The 21809-nt window shown below is 38.8% G+C and overlaps 4 protein-coding genes across 5 annotated transcripts in view; all 4 read left to right on the top strand.

The window, feature by feature from the left end:
* Positions 1 to 2509, top strand: part of LOC139984999 (uncharacterized) — a 31122-nt gene extending 28613 nt beyond the window's left edge. Inside the window, exon 3 of the mRNA XM_071999175.1 lies at positions 467 to 2509. Coding sequence (XP_071855276.1) covers positions 467 to 2000 — 1534 coding nt within the window. The 3' untranslated portion in view covers positions 2001 to 2509. The remainder of the gene's footprint in view (positions 1 to 466) is intronic.
* Positions 1 to 21809, top strand: part of LOC139984985 (uncharacterized) — a 99226-nt gene that overhangs the window by 14104 nt on the left and 63313 nt on the right. The window lies entirely within an intron of this gene.
* The window catches only part of LOC139984982 (uncharacterized), a 41707-nt gene that overhangs the window by 10607 nt on the left and 9291 nt on the right, over positions 1 to 21809 (top strand). The window contains exon 1 of one of the 2 annotated variants that reach the window (XM_071999148.1): positions 21397 to 21668. The exons of the other annotated variant lie outside the window; for it this stretch is intronic. Within the exon in view, the coding sequence (XP_071855249.1) occupies positions 21605 to 21668 (64 nt within the window). The 5' untranslated portion in view covers positions 21397 to 21604. Of the gene's footprint in view, positions 1 to 21396; positions 21669 to 21809 lie in introns of those variants that run through there. 2 annotated transcript variants of the gene reach the window in all.
* Positions 3918 to 17994, top strand: LOC139984434 (uncharacterized). Its single transcript, XM_071998345.1, has 4 exons — positions 3918 to 4311; positions 8270 to 9779; positions 9898 to 10064; positions 14926 to 17994. The coding sequence occupies exons 1-4, from the start codon at positions 4248 to 4250 to the stop codon at positions 16776 to 16778; spliced, it is 3594 nt and encodes a 1197-aa protein (XP_071854446.1). The 5' UTR covers positions 3918 to 4247; the 3' UTR covers positions 16779 to 17994.

Here is a 21809-nt window from a genome sequence, read left to right as displayed (position 1 = left end):
CCTAAATGTAATAATTCTCATTTAATAAAAGTAGAATAAATAAAAAAGTTGGTTTCTGTTTTCATTATTTCACCTCGTTTTTGCTTCAATTTTCAGTATTTCAGGGACTGCCCTCTGGACACCTTGCTCACTCACATCACCAAGGACATCAACAGGATGTTAAGAAGGAAGAAAAGGAGTCTGGGGAACCAGTTGATAGCTACTCATGTCATCTGTTACTCAGCCTGGAGGATGAGGTCAAAAATGGAGAAAAATCCTCTGGCAATACTAAACAAATAATTGGAAAACCAAACCTTACAGAGATTTTTACACTTCATAGAGTAGAGAATCCTGATGAAAGAAGTGGTGGCAACAAGCTGTTTTCTCACTCTGGAAGTGTAAAAAAACATGCAAAAACACATCCAAGAGTGAAGCCTTATCAGTGCAAGTACTGTGACAAAAAGTTTGCTCAAGCTGCTAGTTTGAGGAGACATGAAAGAACACACACAGGAGAGAAGCCTTATCAGTGTAACTACTGTGACAGGATGTTTGCTGAATCTGGACAAATAGGGAGACATGAAAGAACACATACAGGAGAAAAGCCTTATCAATGTAACTACTGTGACAAAAAATTTGCCCAAGTCTCGAGTTTGAAGAGCCATGAAAGACGGCACACAGGAGAGAAGCCTTATCAGTGTAACTACTGTAAGAAAATGTTTGCTACATCTGGAGAAATGAGGATTCATGAAAGAATACACACAGGAGAGAAGCCATATCAGTGTTACTACTGTGAGAAAATGTTTGCTGAATCTGGAAAAATGAGGATACATGAAAGAACACACACAGGAGAGAAGCCATATCAGTGCAAGTATTGTGACAAACAGTTTGCCCAATCCTCTAGTTTGAAGAGCCATGAAAGAACACATACAGGAGAGAAGCCATATCAGTGTAACTATTGTAAGAAAATGTTTTCTGAATCTGGAACAATGAGGAGACATGAAAGAAGACACACGGGAGAGAAGTCTTATCAGTGTAACTACTGTGACAAAAAGTTTGATTTATCTGAAAATGTGAGTATACATGAAGTAATACATACAGGGGAGAAACCTTATCAGTGTGAGTACTGTGACAAAGCATTTACCCAAGCTGGTAGTTTGAAGATCCATGAAAGAACACACACAGGAGAGAAGCCATATCAGTGTAAATACTGTGACAAAAAGTTTGCCTGTGCAGCTAATTTGAAGGTCCATGAAAGAACACATACAGGAGAGAAGTTTTATCAGTGTAAATACTGTGACAAAACGCTTACCCAAGCTTCTAGTTTGAAGAGCCATGAAAGAACACACACAGGAGAGAAGCCATATCAGTGTAAATACTGTGACAAAATGTTTACCCGCGCTTCTAGTTTGAAGAGCCATGAAAGAACACACACAGGAGAGAAGCCTTATCAGTGTAACTACTGTAAGAAAATGTTTGCTGAAACTGGAACATTGAGGATACATGAAAGAACACATACAGGGGAGAAGCCATATCAGTGTAACTACTGTGACAAAAAGTTTGCACGAGCTGCTAGTTTAAAGAGCCATGAAATAAGACACACAGTTGAGAAGCCTTATCAGTGTAACTACTGTGGCATAACCTTTACCCAAGCCTCTAGTATGAAGATACATGTTAGAACACATACAGGAGAGAAGCCTTATCAGTGTAACTACTGTGACAAAGAGTTTTCCCAAGCTCCTAGTTTGAAGAGCCATGAAAGAATACATACAGGAGTGAAGCCATTTCAGTGTAACTACTGTGACAAAAAGTTTGCCCAAGCTCCTAATTTGAAGAGCCATGAAAGAACACATACAGGAGAGAAGCCTTATCAGTGTAGCTACTGTGACAAAAAGTTTTCCCAAGCCTCTAGTTTGAAGAGGCATGAAAGAACACATACAGGAGAGAAGCCTTATCAGTGTAACTACTGTGACAAAAAGTTTGCACGAGCTGTTTACTCACACTGGAAGTGTGGAAAAACATGAAAACACACATGCAGGAGAGAGGTCCTATAAGTGTAACTACTGTGACAAAAAGTATACCCGCACTGAGAACTTGAAGCGCCATGAAAGAACACACACAGGAGAGTAGCCTTATCAGTGTAGCTACTGTAAGAAATTGTTTGCTCTGTCTCAAAATTTGAAGATACATGAAAGAACACATACAGAAGAGAAGCCGTATTACTTATGTGTGTAAATATTGTAAGAAAATGTTTGCTCGATCTGGAAAATTGAGTACATCTTAAAAGAACACACAGGGGAGAAGCTTTATCAGTTTTATATCTACTATAAGAAAATATTTGCTCTGTCTCAAAATTTGAGGACACATGAAGGAACCCACACAGGAGAGAAGCCTTATCAGTGTTACTGCTGTAAGAAATCGTTTGTTGTATCTAGAGAATTGTCCATATACTCTAACTGTTAAGACTGTTAAGTCTTCCAGTGATGCATTCTGGGGTATATTGATACTATAAATTTGATCTACTGGACACACACATACCTGTCAATGCCTAACTTGTATTTTTGAGTGAGTGTGAAAAAGGAATGCAGTGAAAAGGAGGAGTACACCTCACATTACCTGGATCTGTGCCTAGGTATAAATCAATGTTTCAGGTTACTGATCCTGACTGAACCACCCACCTCCACTGCTGCTTATGCTTGATACTGTGCCAACACCACTAGTTGGCTGGTTATCAACTCTGGGCCTACCAACATTCTTCAAGTTCATGTTGTAAAGTAAACTAAGGTAATAGCACAAAGATGTACCAAGGATTTACCAAGTATTTGTTAGCACAACCTTACATTTGGAACGATACTATGGAGCTAATTTACAGTTTCAACTTGCATAACAAAAAAACCCCATTTGGCCTCTTAGTCTTGCATTAACTATTTTCAACTGCCCAATGTGAGCCTCGTGAAGTTAGCTAGAAACTACCCCTCACTTGTAACATTCTTATCTGACAACAACTCATCCATTAATTGAGGTTCATGCACCTCAGTCATTCAACTCAGTCCAGGGAAATTTGAAACCCCTACTGTAAGTGGGCTGGGGTGGGAGTTGTCCCCTAAATTTGCCAGTGATGTGCATTTTCCCCACCTCCCAAATGGCTTCCCCTAAACAGTTTGCTTGCTTCCCTCTCACTATCTCACCTCCCCAATCCCCATACAGTGGCACCTATGCAGTCAGGTTGGTGTTTGTGTGTGTCTGTGACACTTGTGTGGGTCTGCAATAACTCAACAACGGAGTGATGGATATTTCTCATACTTGCTATGTTGATGTTTCATAGTGGGAAGGTGTGCCTTTCATTCTTGGACACTGACCTTCTAAATTTTAATGAGGTTATGAGGTCAAACGTGATATTTTTCACATTCCAATCGTAACTGGTGTTGTAACAGAATCTTCGTTTGGACCATCTGGACTCAAAAAACTTCCGGGCCCATTTTTCGGCCGGGTGGGCCGAAATGTTATTTTCACCTCAAATGTATTCTGGGACATACGCATTGGGCAAAAATTTGTGGGGCCCAATATGTTCGGGCTCATATTTTCTTTATAGTGCAATAACTCCACAACCTTAAGTCCGATGGTACCCAAACTTGTGATTAATAACTGGTTCATGTAGGCCTTCATCTTTTGAGACCATCTCGTTCAATCAGATTAAATCCAAACTTGGAGTACAGTTAGTTGTTGCATGAAGGTTTTACCTCTATGGTTGCTGGTACATTAAAGGCATTGAAGACTCACCCCAAACCGGGTGCGGCCCTCTGAAAAAGTTAACTTTCCATTGCTTGCAAGTGACGTTTTTTTAATGTTGCTACAAACTGCGAAACGTGATACCCTGTTCTCTTTTATCTGGACCTGAGATGTCCATCGCTGCTATGTACACTGTGTTGCTGGTGTTGACCGTAGCTGCATGTATAGATTGTACACTAGTGTCTAATTACCGACGGTAGCAAGCTTTGTGTGTATTTTCTGGGATCGATGGTGGTGTCTTACACTTCTGTTACACCTCATTCGAAACTAGGTCAGATTACAGCAATCAGACGTTTCGTTCTTCACGATATGATATTGGGTGATGACATACAATACTTAAATTCAGCCCACTTAAATAGTTAGTATACCTAACAGGGACCCTTGGCTGTTGTTGAATATTACCAAGCTTTGCAAACGAAATCGCAACGGATCAACTGCAAAACTAGTAGAAGATCATCAAGAACTTATCTACGAGAAAGAAAATGTTTCAGATATCCGTAAAGGTGGAACCAGGGTCACCATTACATGATAACACCTTTAACACAGGTAACGGTTCCGCGAATAGTCTAGTTATATTGTATAAAAAATGGCCTAGCCTATTAAACACCAGTTAGTACCGTTATGCGCTAAATAATGAAGTGATTAAGACTTCTCTAAATAGATGATCGACGAAGCATTACTCAAAAGGTAGAACAGTGTAAATAACCAAGGGTTATTATGTAAGATCAGTTTTAACTACATGCTTAATTTATAAGTGTAACATCTTATATTTATAAAGACTGCAGGCCCACTATATTTTACCCCAATTTTCAAGCTGGGTGATAAGTCTCAGCCCTGTAATTATTGGCCGGTTAGTCTCACTAGTGTTGTTTGTAAGGTCATGGAGTCTATTGTTAAAAAGTCTATGGTCTGTCACTTCAACAGTCAGTCTTTCATCAGAGAGTCTCAACATGGCTTTTGTCAAAAAAGGTCTTGTCTCACTAATATCCTTGAGTTTATGGAAGATGTAACAAACTCACTAAATAGGCAGAAGTCTGTAGATGTTGTGTTTCTGGATTTCCAGAAGGCCTTTGATAAAGTTCCTCACCAGCATCTTTTACTTAGGCAGAAGAGCATGGGTGTCAATGGGAATTTACTGTCTTGGATCGGGAATTTGCTTGGTAATACTGTACAGAAGGGAACAGAGGGTGGTAATTAAAGGCTGTGCTTCTTCTTGGCAGAACGTTACTAGTGGGGTTCCACAAGGGTCTGTATTGGGTCCCTTGTTGTTTGTTGCCTATATACATGACATCGACTGAGATATTTTGTGTACAGCTAAGAAGTTTGCTGATGACACCAAATTGTATTCTGAGGTCTCTTCCAAAGTGATTCTGAGAAACTTCAAACAGATTTGGAAAAGGTTTTTTTTTTCTGGTCTCATGGGTGGCAAATGCTCTTTAATATTGATAAATGCAAGGTAATGCACATTGGTAGTAGTAACCAAAAGTTTACTTACAATCTTAATGGTGTGGAGTTACAGGAGATCTCTGTTGAAAGAGACCTAGGTATCTACATTGACTCATCTCTGCAACCTTCTAAGCATTGTCTTGAAGCTGCTAAAAGAGGTAATAGGGTTTTAGGTATGATCAAGAGGAACTTCACTTTTCTGAAAGAGGACATCGTAGTTAGGCTTTATAAGCAGTTGGTTAGGCCTCATCTGGAGTATGCTGTGCAGGCTTGGAACCTTTATTTTGCTAAGGATAAGGAAGTACTTGAAAAGGTCCAGAGGAGGGCTACTAGGATGATTAGTTCCTTAAAGAGTGTTCCTTATTATAGGCGGTTACAACTGTTGAATCTCACCACACTGGAGCTTAGGAGATTACGTGGGGACTTGATCCAGGTTTTCAAGATTGTGTATGGTTTTGACAATTTATCCTTTGCCGACCTTTTCATGTTTGCTAACAGTAGTTTTATCAGAGGTCACTGTCTTAAACACCTAAGTCACATAGTAGGATTAATATTCGGCATAACTTTTTTTCTAATAGGGTTGTAAATGTGTGGAATGATTTGCCTGAGAAAGTTGTACTTGCAAATAGTGTCAATGGGTTTAAGAATGCATTGGACAAGCACTTTAAGCATTGTAATCGGGTCTGAGTGTTTGTGTCTTCAGATTTTTTTTTCTCTCTCTATAGGGTCCTTGATGGGGACTTAAGTGTCCCTCCTGATCCTTTTTTCTACTAAACTAAACTAATGAAATAATAACAAACTATTGTATTCAATTGTAAAGTTACTGTAACTCTCACCCTTAACCTTTATCCCTCATTTACATATCTGAACTGCTAAGACGATAAAGGAATGATGCCCTTTATTTTTGTAACAATAGTTTAATCTTTGTGTTCATTGATGCATGTAAGCAGTCGGCGAGCCCTGGCTCGCTTGTAGAGAAGGCTGGTTGAGTTGGCCAAGAGGTGTTAGATAGTACGTTTGATTAAATATATGTTACGCAGGAATCCAGTGTTGTACAAAGAACTTTTGATTAAATGTATGTTACGCACGAATCCAGTGTTGTACATACAGTAGTACTTTTGATTAAATATTTGTTATGCAGAGTTCACAGTGTTGTACATAGTATAATTTTGTATCTTTCCGAACTCTATATTTACCGTAATCGGCCTTGCTTACATAAGAAAACATGACCAGATACAGTATCGTATCTTTGTTTTCCAGGGACTGCAGTCACTGGATTCCATATAATGTCTCCAGATGAAAAATGTTCACAGAAATGACCACACCTTTAACAAACTTTCCTTGGAATCGACTTGAATCTATAAATAGGCTACATATTCAATGGTTTTACACACCGCTTCAATATATGATAAAACTTAACAAGCGTTGAACTTTTGTAAAATTTGACTTTACGGATCTCAGATCATCTAAATCTCAAGGGCAGTATTTTACATGGAAAACAACTCTTTGAATTGTTTAATAAGCACTTACCCTCCAAGTTTTCTTTTTGACATCAATTCGCAATTTACATCTAGGGAAAAAATTCTAAGGTGTTCTAGACTCAAGCATTTTGAACATCATCCTGGAAACCAAGTGCCACAAACACCCAAAAAGGCCCTCAAAACTCCACTTTTCCTGTAAACATATTGTGTAACCCTTGCTCTCTTTATGGAGTGTGGAAGTAGGATGGGATATATTGGTTGGATTTGTTTCATATTTTTTAGGATTCTCTGGTGACAATGTGGAACTATGAAGTGAAAAATATTGCACTCTGCTAATTGAAAAGCCCATAACAATAACCTTGTTGACAATTTCACATCAGTGCAAGAACCTCCCTGATCACTTAAAAATAGCAAGACCTTGTTGACATAGGCGTATGGGACCATTCCGGTTTGGGGGTTGGGGGGGGGGCAGAAACTTTTGTGCCAGAAATTTCCCGTGACACTATCTAAGCGTAGAGCCACCATCGGTTGGCACGTAGCGTACAAGAATTTTTTGGGCAAATATGCCTCTCAGATTGCTGGAAATGGCACTTCTGAGACCTTGCAAGTTGCATCTAAACATTCTTTATTTTATAATCTCACGTTTAAAATTTACACTTCCCCAAAAATTTGGTAAATAAGAAGAAGAAAAAATGGTAACATCACTTTGACAGGGAAAACTAGGACAGTATATTTTTTAACTCCTATATTTAGTTACAGTATTTATTATTTTAACACAGTACTCATCTACCCCCAAAAAACATACATTGTTCAACGACACGTAGGCGGGAAAATGTCGCTTTGTCGGGTGAGACTCTAATTTGTCTCACAAAAAAGTATAAAAAATAACATAGAATATTATAAACCTGTACTTTTAGGCTTGTAGGCATATACCATCCACCCCCCCCCCCACCATCAATGAGAAAGAAAATGTTTCTTTATATACACTCATGTCTAGGATGTCACATTTAGCTAGTTAGAAAAAATGTTTACTCCGTTTTTTTAACTTGACTGCTAATCTCCATGCATGCTTGTCACCAGGATTGTGAGCGGCGTTCTCTGTTAATAATTTTAGGCGATAGTGCAAAAAGCGTGGTAGCCCAGATGAGCTGCCCTTACGGTGGTGTTACAAGGAAATGTTCGGGCATCATGATGCTAAATAAAGAAAATCTTAAGGCCTTTATTAATGTCACAAAACAAATAACACAGAATGCTCTCCACGGAATTTTTGGGGCAAAAATATTCATGGAAAAGATTCGGGCAAGCTACTACATGTTTATATATATTTTTTTTTCTCCTCTTAGGCTGCCCAAATTTGTCAGGACTTTTGCCCGAATTTCTTGTCCTCTGGAAATTTTTGGGGGGGCAGCCTGTCCCCCTACCCCCCCCCTGCCTGGTACGCCTATGCTTGTTGAGAGCAAATCTTGTCTGTTCTGTAGTAGTAAATTAAATATTCTCATTTATGAAAAGAAGAATTACTAAAACAGTTGGTTTCTGTTGTCACAATTTTGTGTTTCGTGTTTTGCTTCAATTTTCAGTATCACAAGGACTGTTCTCTGGACACATTGCTCACTCACATCACCAAGGACATCAACAGGATGTTAAGAAGGAAGAAATGGAGTCTGTGGAACCAGTTGATAGCTACTCATGTCATGTTTTACTCAGCCTGGAGGATGAGGCCAGTAATGGAGAAACCTCCTCTGGCTATACTAAACAAATAATTGGGAAACCAAAACAGACAGAGATTTGTACACTTTATAGAGGAGAGAATCCTGACAACAGTATTGATGGCAACAAGCTGTTTTCTCACTCTGGAAGTGTGGAAAAACATGCAAAAACACATCCAGGAGAGAAGCCTTATCAGTGCAACTTTTGTGACAAAAAGTTTACCCAAAACTCTAGTTTGAAGAGGCATGTAAGAGCACATACAGGAGAGAAACCTTATCAGTGTAGTTACTGTAAGGAAAAGTTTGCTGATTCTGGACTAATGAGGATACATGAAAGAACACATACAGGAGAGAAGCCTTATCAGTGCAACTTTTGTGACAAAAAAATTTCCCTAGCTGCTAGTTTAAAGTTCCATGAAAGAAAACATACAGGAGAGAAACCTTATCAGTGTAAATACTGTGACAAAAAGTTTGCTGACTCCGGACATATGAGGAGCCATGAAAGAACACATACAGGAGAGAAGCCTTATCAGTGCAACTACTGTGACAAAAAGTTTACACAAACCTCTAGTTTGAAGAGGCATGTAAGAACACATACAGGAGAGAAACCTTATCAGTGTAGTTACTGTAAGGAAAAGTTTGCTGATTCTGGACAATTAAAGATACATGAAAGAACACATACAGGAGAGAAGCCTTATAAGTGTAACTACTGCGAAAAAAAGTTTGCTGAATCTAAAAAAATGAGGATACATGAAAGAAAACATACAGGAGAGAAGGCTTATCATTGCAAATACTGTGACAAATCGTATGCTTACTCTGCACAAACGAAGATACATGAAAGAACACACACAGGAGAGAAGCCTTATCAGTGCAATTACTGTGACAAAAAGTTTTCCAAATCCTCTGATATGAAGAGGCATGTAAAAACACATACAGGAGAGAAGCCTTATCAGTGTAACTTTTGTGACAAAAAGTTTGCTGTATCTGGACAAATGAGGACACATGAAAGAACACATACAGGAGAGAAGCCTTATCGGTGTAACTACTGTGACAAAAAGTATACCAAAGCCTCTAGTTTGAAGGTACATGAAAGAAAACACACAGGAGAGAAGCCTTATCAGTGTAACTACTGTGACAAAAAGTTTGCCAGAGCCTCTAGTTTGAAGGTACATGAAAGAACACACACAGGAGAGAAACCTTATCAGTGTAGTTACTGTGAGACAACGTTTGCTTACTCTGGACAATTGAAGTTACATGAAAGAACGCACACAGGAGAGAAGCCTTATCGGTGTAACTACTGTGACAAAAAGTTTGCTGGATCTGGGAAAATGAGGATACATGAAAGAAAACACAGGGGAGAAGCCTTATCAGTGCAACTATTGTAAGAAAATGTTTGCTTATCCTGGACAAATGAGGATACATGAAAGAACACTCACAGGAGAGAAGCCATATCATTGTAACTACTGTGCCAAAAAGTTTGCTATGTCTTGACATATAAGGACACATGAAAGAACACACACAGGAGAGAAGCCTTATCAGTGTAGCTACTGCTACTGTGAGAAAATGTTTGCTGAATCTGGAACAATGAGGATACATGAAATAATACATACAGGGGAGAAACTTTATCAGTGGGAATACTGTGACAGAGTATTTACCCAATCTGCTAGTTTGAAGAGCCATGAAAGGACACATACAGGAGAGAAGCCTTATTCCTTTTAGTGTAAATACTGTAAGAAAATGTTTGCTCGATCTGTAAAATTGAGTGCATCTTAAAAGAACACACAGGGGAGAAGCTTTATCAATTTATCTACTATAAGAAAATATTTGCTCTGTCTCAAAATTTGAGGACACATGAAGGAACCCACACAGGAGAGAAGCCTTATCAGTGTTACTGCTGTAAGAATCGTTTGTTGTATCTAGAGAAATGTCCATATACTCTAACTGTTAAGACTGTTAAGTCTTCCAGTGATGCATTCTGGGGTATATTGATACTATAAATTTGATCTACTGGACACACACATACCTGTCAATGCCTAACTTGTATTTTTGAGTGAGTGTGAAAAAGGAATGCAGTGAAAAGGAGGAGTACACCTCACATTACCTGGATCTGTGCCTAGGTATAAATCAATGTTTCAGGTTACTGATCCTGACTGAACCACCCACCTCCAACTGCTGCTTCTGCTTGATAGCATGCAAACACCACTAGTTGGCTGGTTATCAACTCTGGGCCTACCAACATTCTTCAAGTTCTTGTTGCAAAGTAAACTAAGGTAATAGCACAAAGATGTACCAAGGATTTACACAATCTGTAATATGCCGGGGTATGCTGAAAGGGGTTGGCAAAGCCTGGGGGTGGGGGCAGTGAGGGGGTGGTACAATTGTATGCCACAAGCCCCACCTATGTTGGAGCTAAAACGTTCAGTGGTGGACAATTCCAGAATTCAATAGTATTTGTTAGCACAACCTTGCATTTGGAACGATACTATGGAGCTAGTTTATAGTTTCAACTTGCATAACAAAAAAGACTCCATTTGGCCTCTAAGTCTTGCATTAACTATTTTCAACTGCCCAATGTGAGCCTCGTGAAGTTAGCTAGAAAATACCACTCACTTGTAACATTCTTATCTGACAACAACCCATCCATTAATTGAGGTTCATGCACCTCAGTCATGCAACTCAGTCCAGGGAAATTTGGAACCCCTACTGTATGTGGGCTGGGGTGGGAGTCGTCCCCTAAATTTGCCAGTGATGTGCATTTTCCCCACCTCCCAAATGGCTTCCCCTAAACAGTTTGCTTGCTTCCCTCTCCCTATCTCACCTCCCCAATCCCCATACAGTGGAACTGATGCAATCAGATTGGTGTTTGTGTGTGTCTGTGACACTTGTGTGGGTCTGCAATAACTCAACAACGGAGTGATGGATATATCTCATACTTGCTATGTTGATGTTTCATAGTGGGAAGGTGTGCCTTTCATTCTTGGACACTGACCTTATAAATTTTAATGAGGTTATGAGGTCAAACGTGATAATTTTCACATTCCAATCGTAACTGGTGTTGTAACCGAATCTTCGTTTGGACCATCTGGACTCAAAAAACTTCCGGGCCCATTTTTGGGCTGGGTGGGCCGAAATGTTATTTTCCCCTCAAATGTATTCTGGGACATACGCTTTGGGCAAGAATTTGTGGGGCCCAATATGTTTGGGCTCATATTTTCTTTATAGTGCAATAACTCCACAACCTTAAGTCGGATGGTACCCAAACTTGTGATTAATAACTGGTTCATGTAGGCCTTCATCTTTTGAGACCATCTCGTTCAATCAGATTAAATCCAAACTTGGAGTACAGTTAGTTGTTGCATGAAGGTTTTACCTCTATGGTTGCTGGTACATTAAAGGCATTGAAGACTCGCCCCAAACCGCGTGCGGCCCTCTGAAAAAGTTAACTTTTCATTGCTTGCAAGTCACGTTTTTTTAATGCTGCTACAAACTGCGAAACGTGATACCCTGTTCTCTTTTATCTGGACCTGAGATGTCTATGGCTGCTATGTACACTGTGTTGTGGGTGTTGACCGTAGCTGCATGTATTGATTGTACACTAGTGTCTAATTACCGACGGTAGCAAGCTTTGTGTGTATTTTCTGGGATCGATGGTGGTGTCTAACACTTCCGTTACACCTCATTCGAAACTAGGTCAGATTCAGCAATCAGACGTTTCTTTGTTCGCGATTCTTCACGGTACATATCATGTACTGTACGTACATGTACGTACAGTACTTGGGCATACGATATGATATTGGGTGATGATAAATTCAGCCCACTTAAATAGTTCGTATACCTAAAAGGTACCGTTGGCTGTTGTTGAATATTACCAAGCTTTGCAAACGAAATCGCAACGGATCAACTGCAATACTAGTAGAAGATCATCAAGAACTTATCCACGGGAAAGAAAATGTTTCAGATATCCGTAAAGGTGGAACCAGGGTCACCATTACATGATAGCACCTTTAACACAGGTAACGGTTCCGCGAATAGTCTAGTTATATTGTATAAAAAATGGCCTAGCCTATTAAACACCAGTTAGTACTGTTGTGCACCAGATAATGAAGTGATCAAGACTTCTCTAAATAGATGAGCGACGAAGCATTACTCAAAAGGTAGAACAGGATAAATAACCAAGGGTTATTATGTAAGATCAGTTTTAACTGCATGCTTAATTTATAATAAGTGTAACATCTTATAATAAAGACGGTGGGGCTTATTCGCAGGGCAGCCCTGCGAATAGCCAGACACATACACCTTATTCACAGGGCAGCCCTGCGAATAGCCGGACACAAGTATCTTATTCACAGGGCAGCCCAGCGAATAGCCAGACACATACACCTTATTCGCAGGGCAGCCCTGTGAATAGCCAGACACAAGCATCTTATTTGCAGGGCTGCCCTGCGAATAAAGACACATACACCTTATTCTCAGGGCAGCCTTAGACTGGGTTAATGGGCTCAGTAACTTTTGGGGCTATTCGAGTTTGCTTTTGGGCACCAGCTATCTTTTTGAGAGTCTTAATTGGGAGCCTCTATATTTTGAGGAATTTATTGGCCTTTGGGATTCCTATCTTAATGCTGTTAGGATTGGTTTTGGGAGCCTAGGGCCTTAAGATTGAACCAGTCTAGCATTAGTACTGCCAACATAAAAAATTTCATCCCTCATTTTCACCTCATTTTTGCAGAGTGACTGCTCATTTGCATGTAAAGGTGTGGGAGGGGGGGGGGGGGTGTCACACCCTTGACCATATTGGCTTTCAGGCAATATCAGCTTTTGGGGAATCCCAAGATAAGCTCCCTTAAAATAAACTTTTAAAATTGAACTGCTGGGGTTCCAAAAATTAGCTTATGAAGTGGCTAAGACTATTTGGGCCCAAAAGGTTGGCTTTTTCAAGGCCCCTAAACTGACTGGTACCAATAGCAAAACCTAATAATAAACCTATTTTCAAAATCGTCACAGCCCTGCGAATAAGGTGTCTGTGTACGTTATTCGCCGGGCTGCCCTGCGAATAATCACTTCGATAAAAATTGGCCTATTAAACACCAGTTAGTACCGTTATGCGTTAAATAATGAAGTGATTAAGACTTCTCTAAGTAGATGAGCGACGAAGCATTACTCAAAAGGTAGAACAGGATAAATAACCAAGGGTTATTATGTAAGATCAGTTTTAATTGCATGCTTAATTTATAAGTGTAACATCTTAAATAAAGACTGCTGGCCCACAATATTTTTAATGAAATAACAAACGACTGTATTCAATTGTAAAGTTAACTCTCACCCTTAACCTTTATCCCTCACTTGTATATATCCGAAATGCTAAGACGATAAAGGAATAATGCCCTTTATTTTTGTAACAATAGTTTAATCTTTATGTTTATTGATGCATGTTACAGTAGCTGTCGGCGAGCCCTGGCTCGCTTGTAGAGAAGGCTGGTTGAGTTGGCCAAGAGGTGTTAGATAGTACGTTTGATTAAATATATGTTACGCAGGAATCCAGTGTTGTACAAAGTACTTTTGATTAAATGTATGTTATGCACGAATCCAGTGTTGTACATAGTACTTTTGATTAAATATTTGTTACGCAGAGTTCACAGTGTTGTACATAGTATAATTTTGTATCCTTCCGAACTCTACATTTACCGTAATCCGCCATGCTTACATAAGAAAACATGACCAAATACATCACTGTTTCCACTTTCCAGGGACTGTGCAGTCACTGGATTCCACGTACTGTAATGTCTCCAGATGAAAAATGTTCACAGAAATGACCACACCTTTAACAAACTTTCCTTGGAATCGACTTGAATCAATAAACTGGCTACATATTCAATGGTTTTACACACCACTTCAATATATGATAAAACTTAACAAGCGTTGAACTTTTGTAAAATTTGACTTTACGGATCTCAGATCATCTAAATTTCAAGGGCAGTATTTTACATGGAAAACAACTCTTTGAATTGTTTAATAAGCACTTACCCTCCAAGTTTTCTTTTTGACATCAATTCGCAATTTACATCTAGGGAAAAAATCCTAAGGTGTTCTAGACTCAAGCATTTGAACATCATCCTGGAAACCAAGTGCCACAAACACCCAAAAAGGCCCTCAAAACTCCACTTTTCCTGTAAACGTATCGTGTAACCCAAAATGTCTTTATGGAGTGTGGAAGTAGGATGGGATATATTGGTTGGATTTGTTCCATTTTTTTTAGGATTCTCTGGTAGTCTGGTGACAATGTGGAACTATGAAGTGAAAAATATTGCACTCTGCTACAGTAATTGAAAAGCCCATCTCAATAACCTTGTTGACAATTTCACATCAGTGCAAGAACCTCCCTGATCACTTAAAAATAGCAAGACCTTGTTGAAAGCAAATCTTGTCTGTAGTAATAAATGAAATATTCTCATTTATGAAAAGAAGAATTACTAAAACAGTTGGTTTCTGTTGTCATAATTTTGTGTTTCGTGTTTTGCTTCAATTTTCAGTATCGCAGGGAGTGTCCTCTGGACACATTGCTCACTCAAATCACCAAGGACATCAACAGGATGCTAGAAAGGAAGAAATGGAGTCTGTGGAACCAGTTGATAGCTACTCATGTCATCTGTTACTCAGCCTGGAGGATGAGGCCAATGATGGGGAAACATCCTCTGGCAATACTAAACAAATAATAGGGAAACCAAAACAGACAGAGAATTGTACACTTCATAGAGGAGAGAATCCTGACAACAGTATTGATGGCAGCAAGCTGTTTACTCACACTGAAAATGTGGAAAAACATGAAAGAACACATGCAGGAGAGAGGTCCTATCAGTGTAACTACTGTGACAAAAAGTATGCCCAAGCTTCTAGATTGAAGAGGCATGTAAGAACACATACAGGAGAGAAACCTTATCAGTGTAGTCACTGTAAGAAAATGTTTGCTTATTCTGGACAAATGAGGGTACATGAAAGAACACATACAGGAGAGAAGCCTTATCAGTGTAACTACTGCGACAAAAAGTTTGGCCTAGTTGCTAGATTGAAGAGCCATGAAAAAACACATACAGGAGAGAAACCTTATCAGTGTAACTACTGTGACAAAAAGTTTGCTGAATCTGGACAACTGAGGATGCATGAAAGAACACATACAGGAGAGAAGCCTTATCAGTGTAACTACTGTGACAAAAAGTTTGCCCAAGCCTCTAGTTTGAAGAGGCATGTAAGAACACATACAGGAGAGAAACCTTATCAGTGTAACTACTGTGATGAAAAGTATGCTGAATCTGGACAAATGAGGATACATGAAAGAACACATACAGGAGAGAAGCCTTATCAGTGCAACTTCTGTGACAAAAAGTTTGCTGAATCTGGACACATGAGGAGGCATGAAAGAACACACACAGGAGAGAAGCCTTATCAGTGTAACTACTGTGACAAAAAGTTTGCTGAATCTGGGAAAATGAGGATACATGAAAGAACACACACAGGAGAGAGGCCATATCAGTGTAACTACTGTGACAAAAATTTTGCCCATGTTTCTAATTTAAAGGTTCATGAAAGAAAACATACAGGAGAGAAGCCGTATCAGTGTAACTATTGTAAGAAAATGTTTGCAGATTCTGGAGAAATGAGAAGACATGAAAGAACACATACAGGAGAGAAACCTTATCAGTGTAACTATTGTAAGCAAAAGTTTGCTTCATCTGAAAGTTTGAGAACACATAAAATAGTACATACAGGAGACTGGCCTTATCAGTGTAAATACTGTAATAGAATGTTTGCTCGATCTGACACTTTGAGGATACATGAAAGAACACACACGGGAGAGAAAACATATCAGTGCAACTACTGTAAGACAACGTTTGCTTACTCTGGACAATTGAAGTTACATGAAAGAATACATACAGGAGAGAAGCCTTATCAGTGTAATTACTGTAAGACAACCTTTGCTTACTCTGGACAGTTGAAGATACATGAAAGAATACATACAGGAGAGAAGCCTTATCAATGTAACTACTGTGACAAAAAGTTTGCCCAAGCCTCTAGTTTGAAGAGGCATGAAAGAACACATACAGGAGAGAAGCCTTATCAGTGTAACTACTGTGACAAAAAGTTTGCTGAATCTAGACAAATAAGGATACATGAAAGAACACATACAGGAGAGAAGCCTTATCAGTGTAACTACTGTGACCAAAAATTTGCTGAATCTAGACAAATGAGGGTACATGAAAGAGCACACACAGGAGGGAATCCTTATCAGAGTAACTACTGTAAGAAAATGTTTGCTGAATCTGGAAGTTTGTGGACACATGAAAGAACACATACAGGAGAGAAGGTCATATCAGTGCAACTACTGTGACAAAAAGGTTTCCAAGCTGCTATTTTGAAGAGCCATAAAAGATCACACACAGGAGAGAAGCCTTAGCAAAGTAACTGCTATGAGAAAATATTTGCTTTTCTGGAAATTTGATGATACACAAAAGTACACATCAAGTTGGGTTTTTTCAAGATGGGGGATCCACAAATACTACATAGAGAGCTGGCGTTGATCGAGTCTCGATGTCCGCGTTTTTGATGTCCGCGAGCGTAGAGTCTTCTTCTTTTCCGCGAGCAAGCTCTACTCATTTTAGTAAGAGATTAAGTAGTACATATTGTTTCATAAATGCTTTACATACCCTATTGTTGTTTAATTGAATTGTAGTTTTAAGTGTTGCCCCTTTAGCTAGGCTGTACTTTACTGTACGAAGTACATGTTAGGTTATGTTTTTGGACCTTGGTCCTACGTGTTTGTAGCGTATTGTTTATCGTGAAGCACGTGGGTGCTATTCATTTCATTTATTGCATACTGTACTTTTATACTGTAGTGTTACAGTACCGGTTGGGTTGGGTTTTAGTTTACAGAAAGTTATTGACAGTTAAATGTATTGCATTGTACTGATTATTGACAGTGAATTATCGTACCTGTATTTTAGTATTGTACTGCTCGTGGTGGTGTAAAGAGCGTATTCGTATTTTGTATTCTGAACATTATTGTTACTGTTGTTTAAAAGTTATTGTCTCAGAGATTGTCCTTTAATCTTAGCCATTTTGGACAGCTACTGTATAGATTGACAAGACTCTTGAGAGTTTGTGGGTTCAGGAGGTGAAAATTCCTACTGTCTAGGAACAGTATGGTGAAAATTCCTATAATGGGTTGCAGCTGGCATGTGTTGCCCTGACCATTATGAAGGTGCTAAAAGTCCTCGCCTGTTGGCAAACGTATTGTATCATTTCAAATGCAGATTATTTGATTATGTTCATTATACATTTCGTACAGTTTTGTAAGAGCGATTTGCTACAGTATGACGTGTATTAGTATAATTCTTCTGTGTATTCAATATTGCGTTGTTGAATTTAGTTTCACTGAATATCCTTTGTGAGTTTTGAGTATAGGTTTTCCCCGAGATAGGATAGTTTTAATAAGGTTAAGGAGTTCTTTAAGCTGTTTATATTGTCATGTATCATGATTTATTCATATGTATCTTATTATTTTGTAGAGTTTGTAATAAATTGTCAGCCGTTGTTTCACATAAGAACACTCTTGCATCATCATTGATAACTTGTGAGTTCGAAGCGAAGGACCCTAAATTCGGTAATTTCCCCCGCCATCCGCAGTTCGCTTCAGTATCTGTACTCAAAAAAAGTTCTATACGCTCCGCGCCAACCTGTGGTGGCGCTCCGCTTAGATAGTGTCAAAAGCGCCCCTACAGACCATTCTCGCCCCCCCCCCCCTTGACCAATACCCCTGGCTCTGCCACTGAAACCAACCAAACACCTTGATCATCCATAGTCGCACATTGAAGATTGAGACTTTTTCGGTCATGTAGCAAGACTTCAGGAGGACGCTCTAAACCAGTAGGAAGGCCCGTGACTACCTTGCTTGGAAAAATAAAGTCGCAATTTATGGACGTTAACATTAACAATTTCGAGGAAGCAATAAACCTTGCAAAAGATCGTGATACGTGGCGAAGGTTAATCACTGAGCATGTCGGATAGACGAGACTCAACTTACTACAAAGTACTGGAATATTTCCCAAGCCATCCCTGGGAGTGTGCTTTCATGTATGTTTCTTAAATAACAAATAAAGTTAAATTAGTGTGAAATTATCAAACGTTTACCATTCAATACTGGGTGATCTCAGAGGAAGAGGTCACAGATCTTTTGAGGAATTTTTATGGATAGGAATGGGATAGGGGTGGGGAGGGGGGGGTAGGGGATCAGTGCAGGTTCTGTGAGACATCAGCCTTCTAGGTTAATGGTGCAGTAATGTACACAGGATTCCAAAGACCTGTAATGAAAATGGGCAAATTCTTAATGCATGAAGGGTTTTGTAATGGAGGAAGTGTGAAGGTGACACCCATGTCACAGATTTCGTGGTCATAGAGAAATCGACAAATGTGAAGTCTTCAAATGATGCATTCTCAGGTACATTTATACTATAAATTTGATCTACTGTACACACACATTCCTGTTAGCTTCTACCTTTGTATTTTCAAGTGAGTGTGAAAAAGGAAGGCGGAGAAGAGGAGGGGTACACCTCACATCAGCTTAATCTGTGCCTGGAAATATATCTGTATGTATACTGTGTATATATATATATATATATATACATATATATAAATTCAATTCAATTCTTTATTTCCAGTATAAATCATTAAAAATTTATAAATAGGAAAATAAATAAAATTATGATAAAGATATAAAATAGTAAATACTAGACAAAACACTGAAAAACAAAATCACAGCAATGGTTCTAGAGCACCATGCTGTACGAACATTGAAGCCCTATAAACAATATAATTCCTATAAAGTTCAATACTGAATCTATATATATATATAAATATATAAATATATATAATCTATAAATATATAAATATAAATCTATAAATCTATATAATCTATGAATCTATAAATATATATATATATATATATATATAAACTTCTAGATCATACCTTAGGTCAACAGTTTATGGTAAAAAGTGACCTTAGGTCGACAGTGTACCTTAGGTCGACATTTCAGTGTCCACCTAATGTTTTTACTACTTTTTTATGGTCGGAAATAGCTTTATAATGTTCTCCGTCCTCTATAACGTCGACCTAAGGTATCATTTAGAGTATATATATATATATATATATATATATATATATATATATATATATATATATATATATATATATGTGTGTGTTGATACTAGATGAGACTAGTGGAACACTAGTAGTTGTTCCACTAGTCTCATCTAGTATCAACATATATTACGCTCTGTCCAATGGACATAGAGCACTCTGCGCCAAGATAGACGCCAACCTACTCTATATATATATATATATATATATATATATATATATATATATATATATATATATATATATATATATATATCGATGTACATAGCCTTGTGATTTTTTATTGTTAAATATTTCAATGTTTCAGGTTACTAATCCTATGTGTTGTTACCATCTACCTCTAACTGTGGGCCTACCTACTGTTGTTGAAGTATATGTTGCAAAGTAAGCTATAGGGTAATAGCACAAAGATGTATTGAGCATGTACACAATCTGTAATATCTGGTAAATTTTGTGCTCAAAGGGGTTGGGCAAAACCTGTGGTAGCAGAACTTTATTCCTCAACCCCAGAGGAAAAATGTTCAGTGATGGACATTTACGAATTTAAAAGTATCTGTTACCACAACTATGCGCTTTGACCTAGTTATACAGTAGAGCTAATTCATAGTTTACATTTGCATAAAATATGAACCATTTGACCTCTAAACCTTGCATTACATGATCCTCTTGAGGGGAGCAATAAACTACCCCCCCCCCCCATCATCACTCGTAACAGTTTTATCCGATAACAACCCGTCCATTAATGGAGGTTTGCACAACCTGCATCACTCTAGGTAAATTTAGACCCCCTCCCCCCCCCCGTCATGGGCTGGGTTCTTCCCCTAAATTTGCATGGAATGAGTGTTGTTTTACCTCCAAATGATTTCCCCAAACTGTTTGCTTCCTGCTCCCTCCCCTCCATCTCACCTCTCCATACAGTTTGGAATTACATACATACTCACACGACATTACCATTGCAGAGAATACTTTAGCCTTAGGCAAGAAATTAGCAAGTCGGCAATCCATGATGTTGCAGATCTCATCTCCAAGTGACTGCTGGGTTACGTATGAATGCATCTGGTTACAGTCTTTTTAATAGGCTGGAACCCAGTGTTTAATGTGTAGTTTAAGTTAAAGTTTAGTAGAAAAGGATATTTCCCAACAATTACTGTTTTTTCATACAAGGCATGAAATTTGGGCCAATTTCACCTCTGACGTACATTGTCCTTCCCTATAGACAGCGTTCCCCACCAGCGTCTGTTACTTAGGCTGAAGAATATGGGTATCAATGGGAATTTCATGTCTTGGATCGGGAATTGGCTTGTTAATAGGAAACATAGGCTGGTAATTAAAGGCTGTGCTTCTTCTTGGCAAAACGTTACTATAGTGGGGTTCCACCGTGGGGTCTGTATTGGGTCCTTTGCTGTTTGTTGCTTATATAAATGACATCGACGGAGATATTTTGTGTACAGCTAAGAAGTTTGCTGATGACACAAAATTGTATTCTGAGGTCTCTTACGAAAGCGATTCTGAGAAGTTTCAAACGGATTTGGATAAGATTTTTTCCTGGTCTCAGGGGTGGCATATGCTTTTTTTTTTCTTGGCAGCTTAAGAAAACAAGGTATCACGTTTCATTACTGTCTGCATTTTGTAGCGACAAGCAGAAAATTTCACTTGCAAGCAACGGTAGGATAAATTTTTCAGAGCGCAGGACACGGTTTGGGGCGAGTCTTCAATGCATTTAATGGCTTTTACCTTCATTGACAGGCAGAACATGTCTCAACATCAATTTTTAGGTTTTTCGACCTTTGACCTCTGATGGTAACCATCTGACGTCATCAATCACGCTGGCATAATTTTTGACATTTAACGCTTAGGCAAGTTAAAGCGTTAAATATTCCACTAAGCAAGGAACCTTGGACGTCCTACTTGGACTCTTTTTAAATATTACCAAGCTTGGAAAAAAGAAATCACAAGAAGTAACGGATCAACCGCACAATAACAGAAGATCAACAACCGAGTCATTATCCACGGGAAACAAAATGTTTCAGATCTCCGTAAAGGTGGAACCAGGGTCACCGTTGCACGATAGCACTGTTAACACAGGTAACGGTTCCGCGAATAGTCTAGTTATATCGTATAACGCCTAAGCTATACCAAACACTGCAGCAGTACGTACCATAAAGCGCTAAATAATGAAGTGCGTAAAGGGGCAACTCTCGTAACAAAGTCAAAGCCTGGAGAATA

This window comes from Apostichopus japonicus, chromosome 17 (assembly GCF_037975245.1).
Source record: "Apostichopus japonicus isolate 1M-3 chromosome 17, ASM3797524v1, whole genome shotgun sequence".
Taxonomy (NCBI): Eukaryota; Metazoa; Echinodermata; class Holothuroidea; order Aspidochirotida; family Stichopodidae; genus Apostichopus; species Apostichopus japonicus.
The sequence above is the reverse complement of the archived record's forward strand: the minus strand, read 5'-3'. Positions and strand labels throughout refer to the sequence as shown.